The sequence below is a fragment of the Macaca nemestrina genome, chromosome 6 (assembly GCF_043159975.1).
Source record: "Macaca nemestrina isolate mMacNem1 chromosome 6, mMacNem.hap1, whole genome shotgun sequence".
Classification (NCBI taxonomy): domain Eukaryota; kingdom Metazoa; phylum Chordata; class Mammalia; order Primates; family Cercopithecidae; genus Macaca; species Macaca nemestrina.
In genome coordinates this window covers 169,991,669-170,014,320 of record NC_092130.1, presented here as the reverse complement: position 1 = coordinate 170,014,320, position 22,652 = coordinate 169,991,669, and the positions used below count along the sequence as shown (strand labels likewise).

The 22,652-nt window shown below is 42.8% G+C and overlaps 1 protein-coding gene across 4 annotated transcripts in view; it reads right to left on the bottom strand.

Moving 5' to 3' along the window:
- The window catches only part of LOC105489509 (catenin delta 2), a 936,482-nt gene that overhangs the window by 242,489 nt on the left and 671,341 nt on the right, over positions 1-22,652 (bottom strand). For all 4 annotated transcript variants that reach the window (XM_011754343.2, XM_011754340.2, XM_011754341.3 and 1 more), the window contains one exon: positions 20,883-21,015. In XM_011754343.2, the coding sequence (XP_011752645.1) occupies positions 20,883-21,015 (133 nt within the window). The remainder of the gene's footprint in view (positions 1-20,882; positions 21,016-22,652) is intronic.

The following is a 22,652-nucleotide window of genomic DNA, read 5'->3' as shown; positions in this document are numbered from 1 at the left end:
GAAAATGTTACCTTCGGGAACTCTGAGAGATAATATGAAAAACTGTTAGGTATTTATTAATACAGATACGTTTACAGGGGTGAGAGAAATGGTGATTTTGAATGACAAATTAAGGAAACTGTGATTTACATTGAAATTTTCAAAAGGGGATTTTCATAACGAGAGTTGGGACTCATTCAACATATAATCGATACATTTGCTTTCAAGACCATGTGGTCATAAAGATGGAATGGATCGATGTGACTAGCCAACCAACTAGTCAAAGGAATAATGCTCTGTTAAGTGGCAAAAAATCCTGAACCTTATCTGAAGGAAGATAGCTCCACAGAGCAGGATGTAATGTGGCATCCTACAGGCAGATGTGCAGCTGCGCAGGGTTCCTCTAAGAGCTGAGAGAGCATTTTCCTCACTCTAATACATGGTGGTAGGCAGAACGATGCCCCCGACTGCCACCCTATAAGATGTCAATGTCTCAATGCCTGAAACCTGTGAATATGTCATGTTACATGGAAAAGAGGAATTAAGGATGAAGATGGAATGAAGGCTGCTAATTAGCTGATCTTAAAGAGTCTAACATTAACTATAGGGGTGAGCTCCATGGAATCACAAAGTTCCTTCAAAAGCTGAAGAGAGGGGCAGGAGAATCCGAACAGAAGGACAACAGTGTGAGAGAGACTCAACCAGCAATTGCTGGCTTTGAAGAGTGAAGGAGCCATCGACCAAGGAATGCAGGAAGCCTCTAGAAGCTGGAAAATGAGAGAAAACAGATTTCACCCTAGAGCCTCCAGAAAGGAATACAAACCTGCCAACACCTGCATGTTAGCCCAGTGAGACCAATTTTGCACTTCTGAGCCCCAGAGCTACCAGATAGTAAGTGTATGTCGTATGAAGTCACTAAGGGTGTGGTAATTTGTTACAGCAGCAATACAGTGCTCAAACATAGGTGGAAAATCTGCTGCCAAGTTATGTGCTCATAAAGAACGCTTCAAGCTTTGCTGGAAAAGAAGTGGTTGCTTTGATCAGCACACCTGCAAACAGCAGAAGGTTGCTGTGCCCACTCATTCCCAGAGTCCAAGCTGCTCCCTCCAAGGTCGTAACCAATAGATCATCCTCCTCCTATAACCACCAGGGCTCATTCTGTGGCTGCTAGAGGAGGTGCCTGCTGAAGGAGGTGGATCTATATTGCCTGGCCAAATATAAGTCTGATAGGACCAAGGCAATCTCAGTGTGTGCTGTGCACATATTACACTTCTATGTATCAAGAAGTACCAAGTGTGAAGTACTCTTTGTCCATTTTCTTGACTCAATGGCCAACTCATTGGCCATTGTCCACAAGCCACTGTTAAATGACTCTCTTTTCAGATAACTTCAATGAGAGAAGACAGAAAAGTCTTCCCAAGGTGGCAGATTGCACAATGGATGGCTAATCCTGTCTATACAAGTAAGAAATGGTTCATTGTAACTAGTATCTTTTCAGATGAGTCATTCAAGAGAATACAACCTGGTCAACTGGGAAGATGTGCTCTGGTATTTTGGTTTTGGTTTTTGTCCTGTTAACATTAACTTTCCCACAAACTAGGGAGGAAGGAGGTAGCTTTTCAAAAGTGTTCTCCATCATCTTGTGTCTGCAACTCCTGTTATTAATATTTATCATTGGTATTGCTCTGATAGAGTCATAAGCAGTGCCTATGATTTCACTGTGGAAAAGAATGAAGTATCAGAAAGGATGCAGAGAAGCCTGAATTCTGAGGCTTCCTGCTCATGCATTTAGTGGACATCTCTGGCATAATACAGGTCATTCTTAAGGAATTCCTTACATTTAATTAGACAGTTTTGGGGGCAGACCCTTTTTATGTCTGTATTTGAAATTTTCCAGGGTCTAACAGGAATTTCAGGCCAAAAATGTCCTCTAGGGATGCAAGCATTCTCTACCAGTGCCCAAGAGCAAGCCACTAATCACTTTTCAAAAGGTAAATATTTAATGGTGGACTCTGGTGGTCAGCATGCTCAAAAGCTTAAGGTTGTCTTTCTGCTGCCCCTACTAGCTTTTGCCATGAACTCCAATCTCTTTGGGTATTTGTTGCTATTTGAGTAAAGCAGCTTGTGGATTTTAGGCACCCCAAGGTTGTGGCTCGTATTCTTATCCACTAAAGACCTTGAGAGCTTCTTGTTATTTGGGATTCCCTTGAAAAATAAATCCCTCCCTCCCTCCCTCCCTCCTTCCCGTCCTTTCTCCCATCCGTCCTCTCTCCGTCCCTCCCTCCCTTCCTTCCTTCTTTCTTTCTTCCCTTCCTCCTCCCTTCTTCCTCCTTCTTCCTCCTTCCTTCCTTTTCCTCTTCACGGGTCTTTTTTCTTTTTTCCCTTTCTTTTTTCTAATGGGACTTAACAATATCCCCAAATATAAGATAGGATTTCTCCAGTATCCAAGGAGTTGTACCATGTGTTACTCATTTCAGGGTAGCATCAGTGAAACATTTTTTCATCACTTGACAAATATCCCTGATTCTTCAAATTTTCCCTGTTGGGTCATCCTCGTAATTCTCCAGAATTGACAAGCCAGCCTCATCTTGCCATAGGAGTCATGCTGGTGCCAATTCTGACAGCCTTCTTATTTGTAAGCCTGATAATCATTATACCAGTAAAATTGCATATCAAAGTATCTTTTATCATTAGTAAGTTTGGATCTCTACATAAAAGTTTTGGGACATGGGTAAGGGAATAAGCATATCTTTGTGTGGAAACTGTTGAAGTAGATTGCGTGTGGTCTCTCAAATAAATGCAAATTGAGATTGGCTTTTTCTCAGAAACTAGGATTGAAAAAAAAAAAAGGATTTTTTCAGATGGATGACAGTATTGTAAACCCCTGGTGCCTACCAAGCTTCCTTTTTAGCTTGAACTATATTGAATACTGTCAAAGCTACAGAAAGCACCACTTTATTTAGACCTTAATAATCTATAAAGTCAACCAAGAAAAGCTGACTGCTTTGGTCAAATAAGCCATCTGTATAGAGAGGTGTTGCGAGCCAGGAGACCAGCCTCTGTGACATTCTTAGTTAATACAGATGTCGCCAGTCCCTTCCCAGGAAATCCATCTTGTTTTTGTTTGGGGATTGCTGGGTCTTTCTGGCAGAGAGGTACTCAGTCAATGTGCACAATTGCAACAGGTATACCCACCATTTTCACCACACCTGTCCCCTCACGTGGAAGCTCACCCTAGCCTGCACATAAGGTGTGGCTGGGCCAGTTGGATATGAAATGAGACCTTTCCTTTTGAACAGCCACCTTTCCCTAATCTCTCTGAGCAGCCTCCACTTCTTTAGTAGGATGGCCAGGTATAATTACACTGATTAAGCTCAGTGTAAAATGTGGCTTACCAACCAATGGCCATAAAACTAGCTCCAACATGTGGTCCCAGATCTCTTGGTAGAAGTGGTGAAAGAGTAGACCAGCCCTCCCCATGCAGTGGGGTCACCTAGCTGGTCCTCCTCACCCGCTTCCACTACTAATCCTCCCACCATCACAAGAATGGAATCAAAATCTTTCTTCACGAACACCATGTTTCATCCCTTCCTGAACCTCCATCAGGGAATTTTTCAAATCAGCTAACTTAAGCATAAGTACTCTAAATTTCCTATTAAGCATAAGTACTCTAAATTTCCTAGAATCTTATAGCAGAGAGAAGAACATCAATTTTTCTTTTTTCTTCCAAGGTATTTAGGTTTTACTTATTGGTGGACAAGGACTTCTATGATAGGCTGAGTAATTCTCCTCCCTGAAGATGTCCAGGTCTTAATCCCTGTGAATATATGACCTTACATAGCAAAAGGGACTTTGTTGCTGTGATTAAGAAACTTGAGATGGGACAATTGTTCTGGATTATCTGGATGGTCCCAATGTCATCACAAGAGTGTTTATAAGAAGAAAGCAGGGAGAGGGGATGTGATGTTAGAGCCAGAGGTCAGAATGATGAAATGTGAAGTTGAAGGAAGGGGCCAGAAGTCAAGGAATGCAGCCAGCCTTCAGAAGCCAAAAAAGTCAAAGGATCAGAATCTCCCCTCAGGACACCTTGACTTTGGCCCAGGAAAAGAACTTTGGAAACTATTCAGCTCTGAAATTTTAGATCTCTGTTGACAGAGTTCTTTCTTCTGTGGTCTAATTTTAGTATCTCTCAGGATAGGGTAGAGTTATTCCAGCCTGTGAATAGGGGGCCTAGTTCTCACTCCACCTCCCCAGCTCCACTCACCAGTAATCGTCAAACAGCTCCATCTTGAAAGAGGAGCTCTGTAAGACAATCGAAGGGAAGTGTTCAGCTCAACTGTCCATGTCACCCTTTTATCATTTGTACACGATATTATTATTAGTGTCTTCACAACAGGAAAGAAAAACAGAAGAGGGACACACAGGAAGGAAACATTTAATTCCTGGTATGCTTCTCCATCACCTGTGAAGACGGTAAAAACCCATTAAAAAACCCATCAAAATTGAGAGTGTGTTTGCATTACATAGAAAAGAATAAGGAACAGCCGGGAGGTTGTGTCTTATTCTCCAGTGGACGCGAAAGAGGGAAACTGGCTTAAAAGCCCCATAGGTGGTGGCAACAGAAAGAACAGTAGTTAGGTTAAGTAGAATTAAATGAAGGGAGTGCCAGGCAGTTGGTGAAGTCTGAGAAGTTCCCTTGGGATTTAAAGGAAATGCAGACAGGAGCTTCTACTCCTGACATCTCCGTCATTCAGTTCATACTTGTAGTCCCAAAGCTCACCCAGCCCTCCTAACAATGGCAATGTCACTGTGTCTGTGCTCCTTTTCATTTGTCTCCATTTTTCCAGGACCCCTGCTCCAGACAACAGATTTGATAACCTGGGGTCAGTAGCAAGGATAGTCCCCACTTCCATTCCAAAGCTTGAAAGGAAACTGTGCAGCGAACATACCCTCCTATGCAAGGGTATGTTGTGCTGGGATGAGTCCCGAGCATCCTACTGGAATGCTCTTTGACCGTCTCCATAAATACTTAGAGATTGGATATGCCAGTATTATTCACCCACTGCTAGAGTTCAGAGACGTTTTGGCTTAACAAAGCTTGTGTGGGCCTAATCTCCTAATATATCACAGTGTTTCCAGGGAACATACATTTCAATTGCAAGATTCTTTTAAACAATCTTTGGAAGTTGAAGAGAGCCTGTATAGATCCACAGGAAACACAGAAATCATCCCATAAGTACAATTAAATACAAATAACAAAAGAGTTAATGCCAACTCAGTGTTCTACTTGTCATGCAAGAGGCAAATTAATTAAGAAGGATTGTAAGTACAGAAGAGCAATGTGAATTTTGAAGAGCTCTTAGCAAAGCAGGTTTTTTTCCCCTTACATTTGGAGTGTGGTTAGAAAGTGCACTAGGGCTAACAAACTAGAATAGTCATATAATGAGCACCTATAGCTTTCCTTGAAACATTTAAAAAACATTTGTAATGCTGAAGTGCATCTAATAAGAAGACACAGATCTTCCAATCAGCATCTGATATGAAATGACTGAAATGTGGTCAAGCCAGAAATTTGCATACATTTAAAGTCAGTCAACTGGGGCACCTGTTCAAGGCAGGGAGGCTCTTCCCCTCCATTGTGTTAACTATTTCCAAGATGGCACATGTAGGTGCCCAGAGAGCAAGCTTATTATGCATTTGTAGTTCCACCACGTTGAGGAGGTCTAAATCTTTAGATTTAGAATGAACTGAACAATAACCTTGGAAGATAAGGTTGGAAGAGTGGTCAGAGGCTCAAAAGGAGTAAGTCTAAGATCATTTACATAGGGTGGATTAATGAAACAGAGATTGCAAAAATATAGGAAAGCTCGTAACTGCAATGAAATCTTAGGAGATGATGGTTCCTTATAATCTATGCATGGACATCACATGATACGAAGCCTTCTTGTATTGACTCTCTCGGTATTTTGACAAAATGTTCTCTCCAGTTCTGTGAGCCAGAAAAACCTGGAGAACGTCTGGAGGGGAAAAATCAAGAAAATGACAGATAAACAAGATGCCTCTTCCTTGGTTCAATGATTTAGAGATTTTCACTTGGAAACAAGGCCTGAGGGTGCTGAGTTGGTAGCAATAAGAAGCTGAGTGTCACCAGGAGGAGAAAGGCCAGAGTTTTGCTGCCACTTCCCCTACAGACTAAAGCAAAAGAAATGACCAGAATGCCAGATGAAGAAGTTTATGGTGGATATAAAGTTGAACTATGTCCCTGAAAAAGCAACTAGTTCTTCAGGCACAGGTCTTCTTCTCTAAATGATGACATATCAGAAATGCTTCAAAACAGCAAAGCACAGTGAGAAATCCCTCAGACAGTGCTGATTCCTTCACCTGTGATGCAAATGTGAATGGACTGACATTCACGCAGGTCATCTGTTTCTTCTGCTCATTATTGCAAAGACTACAAACCGGGTGGAGAGGCGGGTGGAAGATAAAAAGAAGACCCATTAAAATAGAAGGCAAGCGTGGCCCAAAGAAGAAATGGAGTTAAAATAACCCAAAGTGAAATTTAGCAAACCCAGAAAGGAAACTTCAAAGAGGTCTGAAAAATACCTGCTGCATCATTGTTCGCAAGTCATGACCCACTTTCAGAGACTGCTCTCTGACTCATGTCTGTTTTGCAAAGAGAACTTAGTGTACCTGGTGGATTTAATCAGGAGTCTCGCCTTGCTGCAGGGTAGCTACATTTCATCACGATATTGGTCTGATTCCTTAACTTCATTCACTTTGGGCTATTAAAATGGTCTCCTTCTGGTTATAAAGAAAAAGCCTGTGGGGCGTGGTGGTTCACAGCTGTACTCTCAGCACTTTGGGAGGCAAAGGCTGGAGGATCACTTGAGTCTAGGAGTTCAAGATCATCCTGGGCAACATAGGGAGACCCTGTCTCTACAAAAAATAAAAAAAAAAAAAAATTAGCATGGCATGGTGGCCATTGTCTGGAGTCCCAGCTACTTGGGTGGCCAAAGCAGGAGGATTTCTTGAGTTCAGGAGGTCAAGGCTGCAGTGAACTCTGATCACACCACTGCACTCCAGCCTGGGAGATAGTGAGACCCTGTCTCAAAAACATTAAAAGGAATAAGCCTGTCCATTTTACCACTTCCATCCTTTCCCCTCCCCATCTCCAGCATCCCACCTCCTGAAGCACGCTGGATGTGAGCTCCAGCCCCCTGGTATGCCCTCCCCACCCATCTCCTTCCACCTTGTTCTTTCTCCTTTCTCACTGGAGGTGGAGGGAGAAGGAAGAGGTGTTTCCTTACATAAAGGCAGGCCATGAGGCTACCAGGCCACTGCCTATGTCTGTGGGCCATCTCTGCCAAGGTGACTCCTGGGCTCCAGCAGGGGCCAGTTAGGTGGCTGGAGTTCTCTGCCGCCCCAAATCTTTGCACTTTTGGCTCTGCATCTTTGATGCCTACACCTTGCTTCGCCCCTTCTGCCATACTCCTGCAGGAACACATCTAAATCCCTCCATCGCTAGTCTCTTCTCTCCCCTGCGACCCTGCCCTTATCCATCTTCCTTGAAGAAACCTTTAAGCATAGAGGAACACAGTCCTTGCTCAAAGTCTGGCTGAATCCCTGTGTGATCTCCCCACTGTACTCCAGCAGCCCAAGGCAAGTCACCAGCTCAGAAGCTGAGTTGACAGCCAGTTGGGGAAGAAGATGCCAGTTTTCCTTTCTTGCTGCCTCCTGCAATCTTTAAGGGCTATTCCCATCCTTAGGCTCCATCTTCCCCAAGTGTAGTTTCCTTTCCTCTCCTAGCTCTCCCGTTAAACTTCTAAATGGAAAAGATCACCAAACCAGTGAGGTCTCTACTACCCCTAGAGAGATTAGCTCTTCTATCAAGAACTGGGCCCTTCAACTTGGTCCTGGGGGAGCCATATCTGCTGAGGTCTCTGCTTAGTGACCTCTAGAGTCAGGAGAGGTGCTCATTTGGCACCTCACACAGAATGGTCACGCTGACATCTGATGCTTCCCTGACATTTGGGAGGAGAAGGCCTTTGTTGGAGGAGCCCTAAAGTCTCTTTAGCCTGCAGGGAAAATCTCCAAGGCCAGGACAAGTCTCTTGATGGCTACAGGATGCTAGAACCAGCTTAGGTTTAGGAGGAAAAGGAGGAGAAAGGAGAGTTAAAAGGAGCAGGCAGTGGAGACAGGAGGGTAGAGAGGTATACAATGTGCAAAAAAGAGATGCATATGGCAGGGAGCAGCAGTGGGCCACCTGGCCTGGGATCACCTGGCCTGGGATCACCTGCGTCTCATCTGTCCCATCTGTTGCTAAGTAAAAACACGACCGAATCACCATGATTTGGTGTCTCGGGGGGCCTTCTTACTAGGCTTTTCCCCCTGTATTCTGAGTCTATGATTCTGCCTCACCCTCCAAGTTGATCTATACCTCCATGCAGTGGTATTTGTCCTCTTTAGTTGTAATTCTGTCCCAGGCTGTTAGCAATATTGCCTTCTTATTATCTCCTCCACTGAGGATGACTCATGGTCCTTTCCGCTCAAAGCACTGGCTCAATAATTCCTGAGTGTGCCTCGTCCATCATCCTTCATGTGTGAAGGACCAAGCCTTCATGAAAATGGAAAAAATATATTGGCCTCTGGCTGCAGTAGTGCTCACTGTGGATCACATATCACATCTCTCTTGTGTTCATAAAGGTTGTAGATCTTGAGAAGCTTTAACTTCTCCACAGAGCTAACCCCTCCACCGAGGCCTGGTACACTGACCCTCAGCACATTCCTCGCTCTCTTCTTCCTCCTTCCCTGGCTGTATTTAAACATGACAAGAGTCCATATCTTTTTGAAATAGGAATTATACGTCTGTTTGTTAAAGTCACTGCCTTCCTTCTTTTCCTTTGTGCTGACCTAACTTCTCACATGTCACCCAGCTGCTTCTTGCAGGCTGTGTGCATAGCCGCTAGCATCCTGGTGGCCAACCTCACAGGAGAGCTTCATCTTGCCTCGTGGCTCCTGGACTATTCCACAGTGTTGTTCTGGAAGGTTCTTAGTCAAATACCCCTCCACTTTCTCCCACTTACTAACGTTCTCTTATTTCTGAGTCTTTCTGGTTTACTTCCTAATTACAGATTACATGTCCTATCATAAATCACTCACATCTCCTTCAGATCCAATAAGCCACTTTGTTTTTATGACACTTTCTTTGTGTCATTTTTGGATGATTATAAGTGGCTACTGTAGGTTATTGGGCAGCCCTTTTTGGCTTCTTTTACATCTTCCTGGGAAATCCCGCTGTGAAGTGTGATATATGATATGCTGTCTCTGTGGTTCAGAGCTCTAAACTGGAGTCAGACAGTCATTGCGAGAAGGACAGCCTGTGTTTCTTGCTAACTGGCAAAACAAACAAACAAACAAAAAACAACTAAAAAAACCAGGAAAAACCAGGAACTTGTCTGGAACCTTTGAAGTGGGTCAAACTGCAGTGACTATCACATTCTGGAAAACAGTTGAATTTCTCCAGCACTGCAACTCTTGAACAGTGACCACCAGTAAACTATGGACGCATGTTCTAAGTCAGCCACCTCTACCAATAATAATTCTCCAAAACAATTTGTGTAATCACTCTGAGCTTCCTTTTAGTTTTCTCTTAAAATCCCCTACTCCCCTCTGTCTCTTCAGAAGCCAAATTGTCTCCTGAATTACAATTTCTAAGATTAAGACCCCAATAAACGCCTTGTCTTCTTGCATTGCAGTTTGGTCTCTCACCTCTTCTTGGCTGACACTACCCAGTGAATTTACCCATTTCCCTTCTTCTTTAGAGCTTCTCTTCCTCTCCTTTTATACCACCAGCTACCCCTCCTTTGACCATTTCATAGATTCCACAATCTGGTGAAGCACCGTTTCTTAAGATGCATTACTTTCCAAACCACCCTGCCAAAAAGCACACCCAGCTCTCTCTCCTGTGATATTAATAACAGGGCACTGGCCTACGTGGTTTACGTGATCCAACCCTGGGATATTACTTGTCTACTCTCACCTCCTACCCCTCGCCACCTCACTTTCTAGGTTCCAGCCATACTCTTTGTTACTCCTTGTTATCGGCTGAATATCGTCCCCCACAAAAGATATATTGAAACCCTAGCATCTGGGACCTACAAACATGGCCTTGTTTGGAAATAGGGTATACACAGATGTAATCAAGTTAAGATCATGTCATTAGGATAGGTCCTAATCCAGTACAATGTAAGCCCTTATAAGAAGAGGAGAATAGATACAGAAAGAAACACGCCTAGAGGAGATGGCCACATGAAGACAGAGGCAGAGATTAGAGTGATGCATCCATAAAGCCAAAGAATGCTGAGTACTGGTGGCCACCAGCAGAAGCCAGGCAGAGGCAAGGAAGGATTCCACCCTGAGTCTCAGAGTGACCATGGCCCTGCCCCTTCTCAGTCTTGGACTTCTAGCCTCCAGCATCGTGGGAGAACATATTTCCATTGTTCCACATCTCTCAGTGTGTGGTACTTGGTTCCCACAGCCCTTGGAAGCACACTCCTGGAGCACATGCCTTAGAGACCTAGCTCTGAGGTTCTCTCTCTGACTGCCTTCAAGCTCTGCTCCGAGGCTGCTTCTCAGAGATCTTCTCAGAGAGGGCTTTCCTGACCATTTGCTACAGAATGGCAGCTGCCTCTCTCCACCCACTCCTTATCACTGTCCACCCGCTTTACTGTGTTGTATTTCCTCCATGGCCCGCATCACCATCTCACCCATCATCAATGCATGCCTGTGTATTAGTCCTTTTTCACACGTCTGATAAAGACACACTCGAGACTGGATAATTTATAAAGGAAAGAGGTTTAATTGACTCATAGTTCCACATGGCTGAGGAGGCCTCACGATCATGGCGGAAGATGAAGAAAGAGCAAAGGGACATCTTACATGGCATCTGACAAAGAGAGAATTTGTGCTGGGAAACTCCCCTTTACAAAACCATCAAGTCTCGTGAGACTTACTATCACAAGAACAGCAGAAGACAGACCCGTCCTCACGATTTAATTACCTCCCACTGGGTCCCTCCCACGACATGTGGGAATTATGGGAGCTACAATTCGAGATTTGTGATATCAGCCTATATGTGTTTATTGTTGCTTCCCCCTACTTATGGGGGTCTATTTTGTTCACTGCCGGATTATTGAGGTCAAAAACAGAGCCTGGAACTTTAAAGTCGCTCCATGATTATCTGTTGAATATGAATTAGTTTCACTTTCACGTATCAATATATCAAGTATTTGGGTCTATATGTTGCTTTATGTTGGTATGTGCAGACGGCTCTTTGATTCTAACTTCCTAAAGGGCAGTAGTTGAATCTAGTTGTGTAAACAGCGGCTTAGCACAGAGTCACACACAACGTGTGTGTGCATTCAGCTTCCCTTGCTGACAACAGCAGATCTCAAAATGTGGATGATGAACAGTACAAGTATTCTGTCTATAAAACTATGGAATTGGTTTTACATTTAACTGTTGGAAAGAGATTTCCTTATTTATTTTGCAGCCCATACTAAGAATAACTCACACTCCTTTGCCACCTGCTCTGTGCTGGCAGTCTACGTGTGTTCTCTCTGCCATGATATGGAGTCTCAACGCGGTTTCATAGTCTGGGAGATGGAGTCTCAGAGAGGTAAAGCAACTTGCTCAAGGTCATGGAGCTAGAAAGTGGCATGGCAGCCAGGGTTCAAATGCAGGCAGCCTGGCTCCAGAGCCCTTGCTATAAGCTCAGTGGTATCCTCTTTACCGATATTTAATCAAAGAAATACGGGCTCTTTTTCAAAAATGTGAAACAATTTACGATGAAAGAAAGAGAAGAAATGATTCAAAGGTAGTCGACTGAAAAGATGAATAGCACATTCGCTTGAACTATATGAGGTAGAAAGAACTAAGAATAAAATAGAAATTATGAAGCACTTTAAGTCTAGTAGACAGGAACAAGTCTCAATTTTTTTTTTTTTTTGAGACGGAGTCTCGCTCTGTCGCCCAGGCTGGAGTGCAGTGGCCTGATCTCAGCTCACTGCAAGCTCCGCCTCCCAGGTTCACGCCATTCTCCTGCCTCAGCCTCCTGAGTAGCTGGAACTACAGGCACCCGCCACCTCGCCCGGCTAGTTTTTTGTATTTTTTAGTAGAGACGGGGTTTCACCGGGTTAGCCAGGATGGTCTCGATCTCCTGACCTTGTGATCCGCCCATCTCGGCCTCCCAAAGTGCTGGGATTACAGGCTTGAGCCACCGCGCCTGGCCTCAATTTTTTTTAACAGATGTAATAGTCTAAATTTGTTGGAATAAAAAGTTATCGGGGAGGGGAAACGTATGCATATTTTATACACAGAAATCAATTTCTATGTTCTATACTTAAAGGCAATCTGAATTTCGACAAAATATTAGTATAAATGATATAAATATATTGAAACTATCTAGTCCAGACACACAGACAAATACACACAAACAGACAACTGCAAATACGATGGCTGTCTTCCATCAGTTCTAAGTGGGTATGCCATAGGTTATATTTTTCTGGCAACTTCTAATTTAAGACTTAGTGTAGCCATCAGTGTAGGAAGCAGGCGGCTTTCCCTGACTCCACAAGGCTGGGATGTAAGCATTCTGTAAGGACTCTCGCCAGCTGTGGCGTCATCTCTTCATCACGCCTTAACACATGGTATTAGAATGCCCTGTTGACTGGGTGTGATGGTTCACACCTGTAATCCCAGCACTTTGGGAGGCCAAGGCTGGTGGATCTCCTGAGGTCAGGGGTTCATGACCAGCCTGGCCAACATGGTCCCATCTCTATGAAAAATACAAAAATTAGCCTGGTGTGGTGGTGAATGCTTATAAACTTAGCTGCTTGGGAGGCTGAGGCAGGAGAATCACTTGTACCAGGGGGCAGAGGTTGCAGTGAGCCAATGTTGTGCCACTGCACTCCAGCCTGGGCAATAGAGGAGACTCTGCGTCTCTAAAAAGAAAAAAAAATGCGAATGCGAATGCCCAGTTTACTGCTGTGGCTTCACCTCTCCATCATGTGTAACACACAGTATTAGAATGCCCTGTTTACTTATTTTCTCTCCTGCAGGTTGTGGATTCTTTTTTTCTTTTTCTTTCTTTTTTTTTTGAGACAGAGTCTCACTCTGTCACCCAGGCTGGAGTGTAGTGGCCTGATCTCCACTCACTGCAGCCTCATCCTCCCAGGCTCAAGAGATCCTCCTGCCTCAGCCTCCCAAGTAGCAGAGACTACAGGGGTGCACCACTGTGCCCAGCTAATTTTTGCATTTTTTTGTAGAGACAAGCTCTGGCTATGTCGCTGATGCTGGTCTTGAACTCCTGAGCTTAAGCAATCCTCCCACCTCGGCCTCCCAAAGTGCTCAGATTACAGGCATGAGCCACCACACCCAGCCAGATTCCTTAAAGATAGGATCTATATGCTATTGATATTTGGACCCTCCCACTAACACAAAGCTAGCTATCAATATACTCTTTTGTGTTGCACTAGGACTGAAAATTTCATTTCTTTAAAAACAAAAATGCTTTATAGCAGTTAGGATGATACGGTAATTGGAAAGATTGTTGGGAGTTAGAAAAATAAAATCAATATTGATTTCCTAGAACAAGAGTTCTTATCTTGTGCCTCTGTAAGTTTACTATATAAGATCTGGAAACACTTCATATATATATATATGACAGTTGAAGCTACTTTTTGATATAGCAAGAAGTAATCAGGTCAAAACCTGAAATTACATCTTTATCAGTGCTGCTCACCAGACATTTCTAACAAAAAGAAAGGAGTACAAGTCAATCCTTCTTACACATAAAGTCACATAATAAAGTTTGAATTTTTGAAATAAGGCATGTTGTTTAAAAATGAGGCATGTCAATAGGATGGTCTATGTTTAAAAGAAAATACATTTTCCAATTATTTGAACATTTGTAATTTTTGTTAGCTTAACTTACATTTTTAAAAGTTAATTGATTTATTAACTTATAACAAAATTAAATATGTAGCTGGGCATGGTGGTGCACACCTATAATCCCAGATACTTGAGAGGTTAAGGCTGAGGACCGCGTGTGCCCCGGAGTTCAAGGCTACAGTGTGCTATGATTGTACACCACTGCACTCCAGCCTGGGTGACAGAAAGAGGCCTTGTCTCTAAAAATAAATATATAAACAGAAATATTTAAACATTTAAAAATAATCCCTATTTGCCACTTGAAAATGTGCACACACTTTTAAATCACTAAGATACATATTACCTTGAATGAAGCCATATAGTGTGTACATATATGTACATATATACACTCTTTGTTTTGTATAACTGTCTATATATGAAAGGGGGTGCTACCTGCATGCCAACTCTGGTGTGTGCATTGGAAGAAATCGGGAAAAGTGCAGGCAGGAGGAACATAAATAAACTGCAATCCTCACAACCCACGAAATGTACTTAGTGTCCCCAAATCAATGGGATAATGAAGAAAAGAATGAGTCTTTTCTTCATTCTTAGCTGAGGGGAGTTTCCAAAAAGAATGAAGAAAAGATTTATAAAAAATGCTCAAAAGTTAGCAGCATTTAGACACCTCCTAAAAGATGCTTATAGTCTATACACCTGAGGGAGTATCCATGTTTAATAATTCCTCTGTCTAGAGGCTTAATTTATGCTGACTTTCCCAACAATCTAGGAGACAGTGTAGATGACAGACATCGTTCAAGGAGTACTGCCATCCATCCACACTAATCATGCCTGTGCCCTTGAAAGTGCGAGGATCCACTTCCATCTCAGATATTCATTAGCCCATGAATATGGACCACACAAACTGTGTTTGCAGCAATCACCTGAACCCTCACTTTATTCCTTCTCCTTCTCCCATCCTCTTTAATTTTTCCTCGACTGCTTTTCTTCTGATCTTATCTCAATCTGGCTCTGACTACTGCCTATGTGACTACACTCCTATCTCAGTTTTTAAACACTTGCTGATCTACAAAGTATTTAAAGCTAAATATCCTACCCTGGATCAGAGAACTCAGTGGAATTCAAACTCTGCCTTAGTCACTGGAGATTGCTGAGCTAGACCCCACCCAGCCCTCCCTCCTTAGTTCCACCTCACTGCTGGGAGGGTGATATAGTTTGGTTCTGTGTCCCCACCTAAATCTCACTTTGAATTGTAAAAATCCCCATGTGTCAAAGGCAGGACCATGTGAAGGTAATCAGATCACATGGGTGGTTTCCTCCATGCTGTTCTTGTGATAATGAGTGAGTCTCATGAGATCTGAGCATCTGACACTTCCCCTGCTTGAACACATTCTCTCCCCTGCCACCCTGTGAAAAGGTGCCTTCTGCCATGATTGCAAGTTTCCTGAGGCCTTCCCAATGCTGTGAGTCAATTAAACTTCTTTCTTTTATAAATTACCCAGTCTTGAGTAAATTGGTACCAGGAGTGGGCTGTCATTGTAAAGAGACTTGAAAATATGGAAGCGTCTTTGAAACTAGGTAATGGGCAGAGGTTGGAACAGTTTGGAGGGCTCAGAAGAAGACACGTAGATGTGCGAAAGTTTGGAACTTCCTAGAGACTTGTTAAATGGCTTTGACCAAAACGCTGATAGTGATATGGACAATGAAGTCCAGGCTGAGGTGGTCTCAGATAGATATGAGGAACTTCTTGGGAACTGGAGCAAAGGTGACTCTTGCTATGCTTTAGCAAAGAGACTGGCAGCATTTTGCTCCTGCCCCAGAGATCTGCGGAACTTTGAAACTGAGAGAGATGATTTAGGGTATGTGGCAGAAGAAATATCTAAGTCACAAACCATTCAAGAGAAAGCAGAGCATAAAAGTTTGAAAAATTTGAGGCCTGATAATGTGATACAAAAGGAAAACTCATTTTCTGGGGAGAAATTCAAGCTTGCTGCAGAAATTTGCATAAGTAACAAGAAGCCGAATGAATGCTAATCACCAAGACAATGGGGAAAATATCTCCAGGGCATGTCAGGGACCTTCACTTTCCCTCTCTTCACAGGCATGGAGGCCTAGGAGGGAAAAATGGTTTTGTGGGCTTGGCCCAGGGCCTCCCTGCTCTGTGCAGCCTCAGGACATGGTGCCCTGTGTCTCAGATGCGTTGGCTCCAGTCATGGCTAAAAGGGGCCAAGGTACAGCTCAGGCCATTGCTTCAGAGGGTGCAAGCCCCAAGCCTTGGTGGCTTCCATGTTGTGCTGAGCCTGTGGGTGCACAAAAGTCAAGAGTTAAGGTTTGAGAATCTCTGCCTAGATTTCATAGGATGGGTGGAAATGCCCTAAATGTCCAGGCAGAGGTTTGTTGCAGGGGTGGAGGCCTCATGGAGAACCTCTGCTAGTGTAGTGAGGAAGAGAAACAAGGGGCTGGAGCCCCCACACACAGTCCCCACTGGGGCACTGCCTATTGGAGCTGTGAGTAGAGGTTCACCATCCTCTAGAACCCAGAATGGTAGAGCCACTGACAGCTTGTACCATGTGCCTGGAAAAGCTGCAGACACTCAACATCATACTGTGAAAGCAGCTGGGAGTGGGGCTGTTTCCTGCAAAGCCATAGGACAGAGCTGCCCAAGGCCATGGGAGCCCATCTTTTGCATCAGCATGACCCGCAAGTGAGACATGAAGTCAAAGGAGATCATTTTGGAACTTTAAGATTTAATGATTGCCCTGTTAGATTTTAAGCTTGCATGGGGCCTGTAGCCCCCTTGTTTTGGCCAATTTCTCCCACTTGGAATAGGTATATTTACCCACTGACTGTATCCCCATTGCACCTTGGAAGGAACTAACTTGTGTTTGATTTTACAGGCTCATAGGGAGAAGAGACTTGCCTTGTCTCAGATGAGACTTTGGACTTCGACTCTTGGGTTAATGCTGAAATGAGTTAAGACTTTGTGGATTGTTGGGAAAGCATGATTGTGTTTTAAAATGTGAGGACATGAGACTTGGGAGGGGCTAGGGCAGAATGATATGGTTTGGCTCTGTGTCCTCACCCAAATCTCATTTTGAATTGTAATAATCCCCAGATGTCAAGGGTGGGACCAGGTAGAGGTAACTAGATCATGAGGGCAGTTCCCCCCACTGCTGCTCTCATGACAGTGAGTTCTCACGAGATCTGATGGTTTTATAAGTGTCTGACATTTCCCCTGCTTGTACTCATTCTCTCTCCTGCTGCTCTGTGAAGAGGTGCCTTCTGCCATGATTATAAGTTTCCTGAGGCCTCCCCAGCCATGCAGAACCATGAGTCCATTAAACCTCTGTTCTTTATAAATTACCCAGTCTTGGGTATTTCTTCATAGCAGCATGAGAATGGACTAATACAGAGGGGAACTGAGGAGATGGTGTTAAATCCAAGTTCACTAGAGCAGTAGGAAAAGCTAGGGATGAGGATTTTTATCTGCTGACTTACGGAAGCAAATTCTCATCATTGCACATATAAGATCTAGTTATCATTTTGGAAAAAAACTGATGTTCTTGGCTTTATTATATTAACACTGTACAAATCACAGGAATAAGGAACAAGAAGGGAACGATTTATGACCCCCTGCATATAGAAGATGTAGTTCTGCCTTTTTTTTCAATGGCCTACGCATTGTGTGAGCAAAGTCAATACCAATAATGAAATGTAGACTGAAGGGCTAAATCAGTTCAATAAAATGCAATAGAAAGACTAGAGGACTGAGTAAATTTGGAAAGGCTAGTGCCTGCAAGATTAGTATTTGGACAACAGGTAATTACAAAAATCAATGTCTGTATATGAAAACATGACAGGCAGCCATCTGTCACAAAGGGAGAACCAATTACTAATAGTTTGGACTTGCAGTTAGAATGAGAGAATAAAATAGATCTGTGTAGAATCCTTATTAGAGTTTACGTGTGTGTGTTTGTGTGTGTGTGTGTTTGTGTGTGCATGCAAATATGCATGCCTCCCTATGTGACTGAATGGGAGAAAGAAAGGGAAACTCTGGAAGCTCACTTTGTGTTTTATTTAAGTCTTTTGTACTTCCCATGTTCCTTTGGCTAACACTTGCTAACTTCAATCTCATTTTGTCAACTCTGGATCAGGGTGTACACTCAGTCATACATCACACTTCCCTTCCTTCTCATTCCAGCCTCCCAGGTCTCCTGGGAACATTATCATGGGTCCTGGCAGTGTTTGCAGCCTTTAGAAGGTAGTATGGAGGGCTGCCATCGATAACATGAACTGCTGCTAGGAGTGCCAGCTGCTGGGGGCCACCCCAAACAATGAGAAGTGATACAAGCAACCTTGAGGGCACCCATAGCAAAATAAAAAAAAATAAGCAGAAGCACACATATGTACACACACGCACACACAGACATACACACACAGACACACACACTAAGACACACACATACACACACAGAGACACAGGCATACACACAGACACAGACGCATGTACACACAGAGACACATGTACACACTGACACATAGAAATATACATGAAATAAAACAGTAACTTTAGTGTCTTTACTGTTCTTGGCCAAAACGAAGGAGGATGAATGCACATTTCACCACTAAGCAGTTTGCATATGTTAAGTCATTTGATTCTTACAAAGACTCTACAGAAAAGGTATCAGCATCTTCATTTTAAAGATTAGAAAAGAGGCCCCAGTATAATCAGGTAGTTCGAGGTGACTGAGCTGGTAAGCAGGAAAGCCAGCCCGGGAAGCTCATCCATTCGCCATGACTTGTGCTGGTCACCCCTTCATTGGAAGGCCTGTGTTCACTATAGTGCGCTAGGGGTCATTCTGATGTAGCCAGAAACAAGTCTACAGCTGCTGTCACTACAGTTCCTGTCAGGTGGCATCGCCACCGAGAGGCCCCAAGGCTGGCCCATGGATCATGTTTACGGAGCCAGTTAGACCATGACTTCAGACTTCCCTGGGCCATGAAGCCTGCACTGCCTGGCCGGGTGACTCCCTGTAATAGAGTCTGACTCTATCTCTTGATGTTTGACTTCTGACAGCTTTGAAGCCTCACCCTTCCCTCCTCTGCCCCACATCTGAGCAAGCTGAGAAAACTCAAGAGCTTCCTTTTCTGGTACCCGCAGGAGTTTCAACCCGTACAAGGCCCAGTCTGCATGTGAGAACCCACTTCCTACAACCATAAAAACTCCATGCCAATTTCCTTTCCAAAAGCTTTCTCAAGCCAATTTTGGACCTGCCTAGGATACACTGTGCTTGTCCCAGACATCCTCACTGTGTAAGTGATACCTTTTCAGGCCCTCTTGGTGTGTGAGTCATGCCAGCAACCTTGGCATTAGAACAACCAAATTTTGGGTGGGAGTCCATCCCACTTTGACAGGGCACCACAACACTCTTGAATCAATTCATGCTAACAATGAAATGAAATACTTTCATGACCTTTGGAGAAACTCTCCAAGTTATAGTCTTCAAAAAAGAGAAAACTTATGGTCTTCAAAAAAGGACAATATATGATGATGGTATGTGATCCCCTAGTCAGAAATCTGTCCTTAATTTTGCATGGCCATTTTTTTTTTCTATTAAAAATAGAGAATGACTAAGTTAACATCTGTTTGGGACAATAGTCACACATAACTTTAATGCTTTTTTTAGGTCAATTTAACTGACCTCATTTTGTTTTTTCACATTTAAAATTTTTTCACATTTAAAATTTTTCTCAGATGGACAATATTTCTCTGTATCTAAACTTTGGCACTGCTGACATTTTGGGCTGGGTGATTCTCTTTGGAGGGCTGCCCTGCACTTTCTGGGATGTTTTGCAGCATCCCTGATTTCTACGAGTGATACCCACAGCCTCCTCCAGCTAGGACAACCAAAGATGTCTCCAGATGTCAAATGTACCTTGGGACAAAATGACACCTGGTTGAGAACCACTGCTCTATATTCATTCCACAAAGAAACAGCACTTTCCTGATAAGCATGAGCATGGACCATGTTCCCTGCAGTCCCAGGGGAAGAGAGATGGAAAAATACAAAAAGCCATGAGGCTATGTATATCCCAATGCAAGCAAGCAAAATCTATAATAAATTGCAATTATATCTTCAAGTCTCTCTTTCCACTCTTAAACTAATTTAGATTCATCCCCAGAATTGCTTACATGCCATAAAGATGACTCGTTATAGTTTACAAAATCTTTTTTTAAAAAATTGACTACTCAGTTCCTTATATGCAAATGCTTGTCCCTCGTCTCAAAAAGTTAGATTTGGCTGCAGCGACCACTGTGATTCTCCAAAAATACCACACAGCACAATATATGCACTTTATGTATTCCAAAAACACAGAGCATGTTAACAGCTGTTTACATGATGGACATGGACAATAGTCTCCTTAATGGAATGCATATCCACATTTAATCCACTACTCCTTTGTAAATAGCGCCAAACACGTGGTTATAACACAAAACCAAGTTAGTGCCTAGAGTCCTTATCCTATCAATGAGTTCTTCAGGAAAGCCAGGTTATAGCTTATACTGACTATAATAATGTTATTGTAATTTGAGGAGATAACAATTGATACTTAGTATGTCTTTAGGATTCAGGGGCAGAGAAAACTCCCAGTCGGAATCAGGAAGAGAAAGACAAATCAAATTCCAAGTATGGCATTTGAGAATCCAGCCTCTATTGATAACTAACATACACTATTGGTCCTCCGTTCCTCGGTATTCAAATACTAAAAGTGAAGAATGCATGAAAGGCCTGCTAATCAATTACATGAAACATGCTATGTTTTAGTCGTAAATATAGATCTAAATTTTAAAAGCGTAACTTCAGTTCTCCTAATTCCTTTCCCTGCCAACATTAAGAAGATCTGAGGGCTTATGAATCTGACACCAATCATTTCAGAATTCAAGGAGCACTTACCTCGGCTTTAATTTTGTTGTCTCCAAAACAGAGGTGTTGCAAGTAGGCTGCCGCGTTAGACTGGACTGAGGGAAACTGGTGCTGCAGCATCTGAATCACTTCCGGCAGTTCCGGGTCTCTCCATCCAAACTCTCTGAACAAAAGGAAAGAATGGGGGAGAATATGAGAGAGAAATACTACCACACTGTTAACATACGGTTAGCTCATGTATGAAATGTACCTGAGTTTATAAGAAGATATTTCACAGATGACTGTTCTGGTTTTCTTACATGCAGACTCATTTAAGAGGATTTGGAAGAGATTTCCTAGAGTAAATAGTTTTCTTATTCTTTTATATTTTTAAATTTTTTTTGAGATGGAGTCTCACTCTGTTGCCAGGCTGGAGTGCAGTGGTGTGATCTCGGCTCACTGCAAGCTCCGCCTCCCGGGTTCACATCATTCTCCTGCCTCAGCCTCCTGAGTAGCTGAGACTACAGGCGCCCGCCACCATGCCCGGCTAACTTTTCATATTTTTAGTAGAGACGGGGTTTCACAGTGTTAGCCAGGATAGTCTCGATCTCCTGACCTCGTGATCTGCCCGCCTCGGCCTCCCAAAGTGCTGGGATTACAGGCGTGATCCATCGTGCCTGGCCTAGTAAATAGTTTTCAAGCGCAAACATATGCATACTACATATATTGATTATATAGATTATATATACAGATCAATCTATCAACTGAAGTTACATGTTAATGATTATGAAAAATAATCTAAAATAGCATATGATTTTAATATACACATTTTCATTTGAGCTTAAGTGGATTATTCATTTATTTATTTTTAACTTTTTTAAGAGATGGGGTCTTACTGTGTCACCCAGGCTAGAGTGTAGTGGCGTAATTATAGTTCCCTACAGCCTCAAACTCCTGGGCTCAAGCCATCCTCCCACCTCAGCCTCCCAAATAGCTAGGGTTACAGGCGTGTGTCACCATGTCCATCTTAAATGGATCAGGTATAGAGGTCATATCTATTTAGCATATTGTTTCAATAGTCTGATTCAGGCACAGAATTAAGCTAAATTATCAGACAAGAGAAAACAGAATTGGATGAGTCCAATCCAAAACGTTGTGACAGCAGCCAATGTTTCTATCATTATTATTTTTATTACAGTTGTTATTTTCACAATCTCTTCTTTAAAAATAGACAGGGGCCCTATACAATTCTCTGGGGATAAAAATATAATAACATAATGACTTTATAAAAGGAAATTATTTATTTAAAAAGCTAGGCTTATTTGCAGAATGTTAATACATTTTATGCATTGCACATTTTCCTGTCTCCTCCTTTTTACATCTGAGCTACTCCAAAAAGCTGGTTGTCATCTTAAGCAATATGCTCTAAAATATTTAAGTCCATTCTAAAACATTATCTTGATTGTACTGTCATACAAAGAAATATTCTTTTATTAAATCTCTCTGCTCAACCAGTTAGACCATGCTGCTAACAGGACCAACTGTATGAATTCTATCCCTGCAGCAGGGAACCAATTTTTAACAGAGAAATAAAATAGCAACCTCCAAGACCACAGGTAAAAACTTGACCCCACAAGCCACCAAAGGGCACTATTTATCCAAAGGACAGGCTAGAAGAGAAATGAGCCAGTTTTGCAACCACCTCTATTCCTCACGAAACAGCTCAAAAGCATACATCCTATCAATGCCAGGTCGATGCTGTCATCTGGGAAAAGAAGACGTGAAAAATGGGATAGAGAAGGAACAGACAAAGGTTAAAAG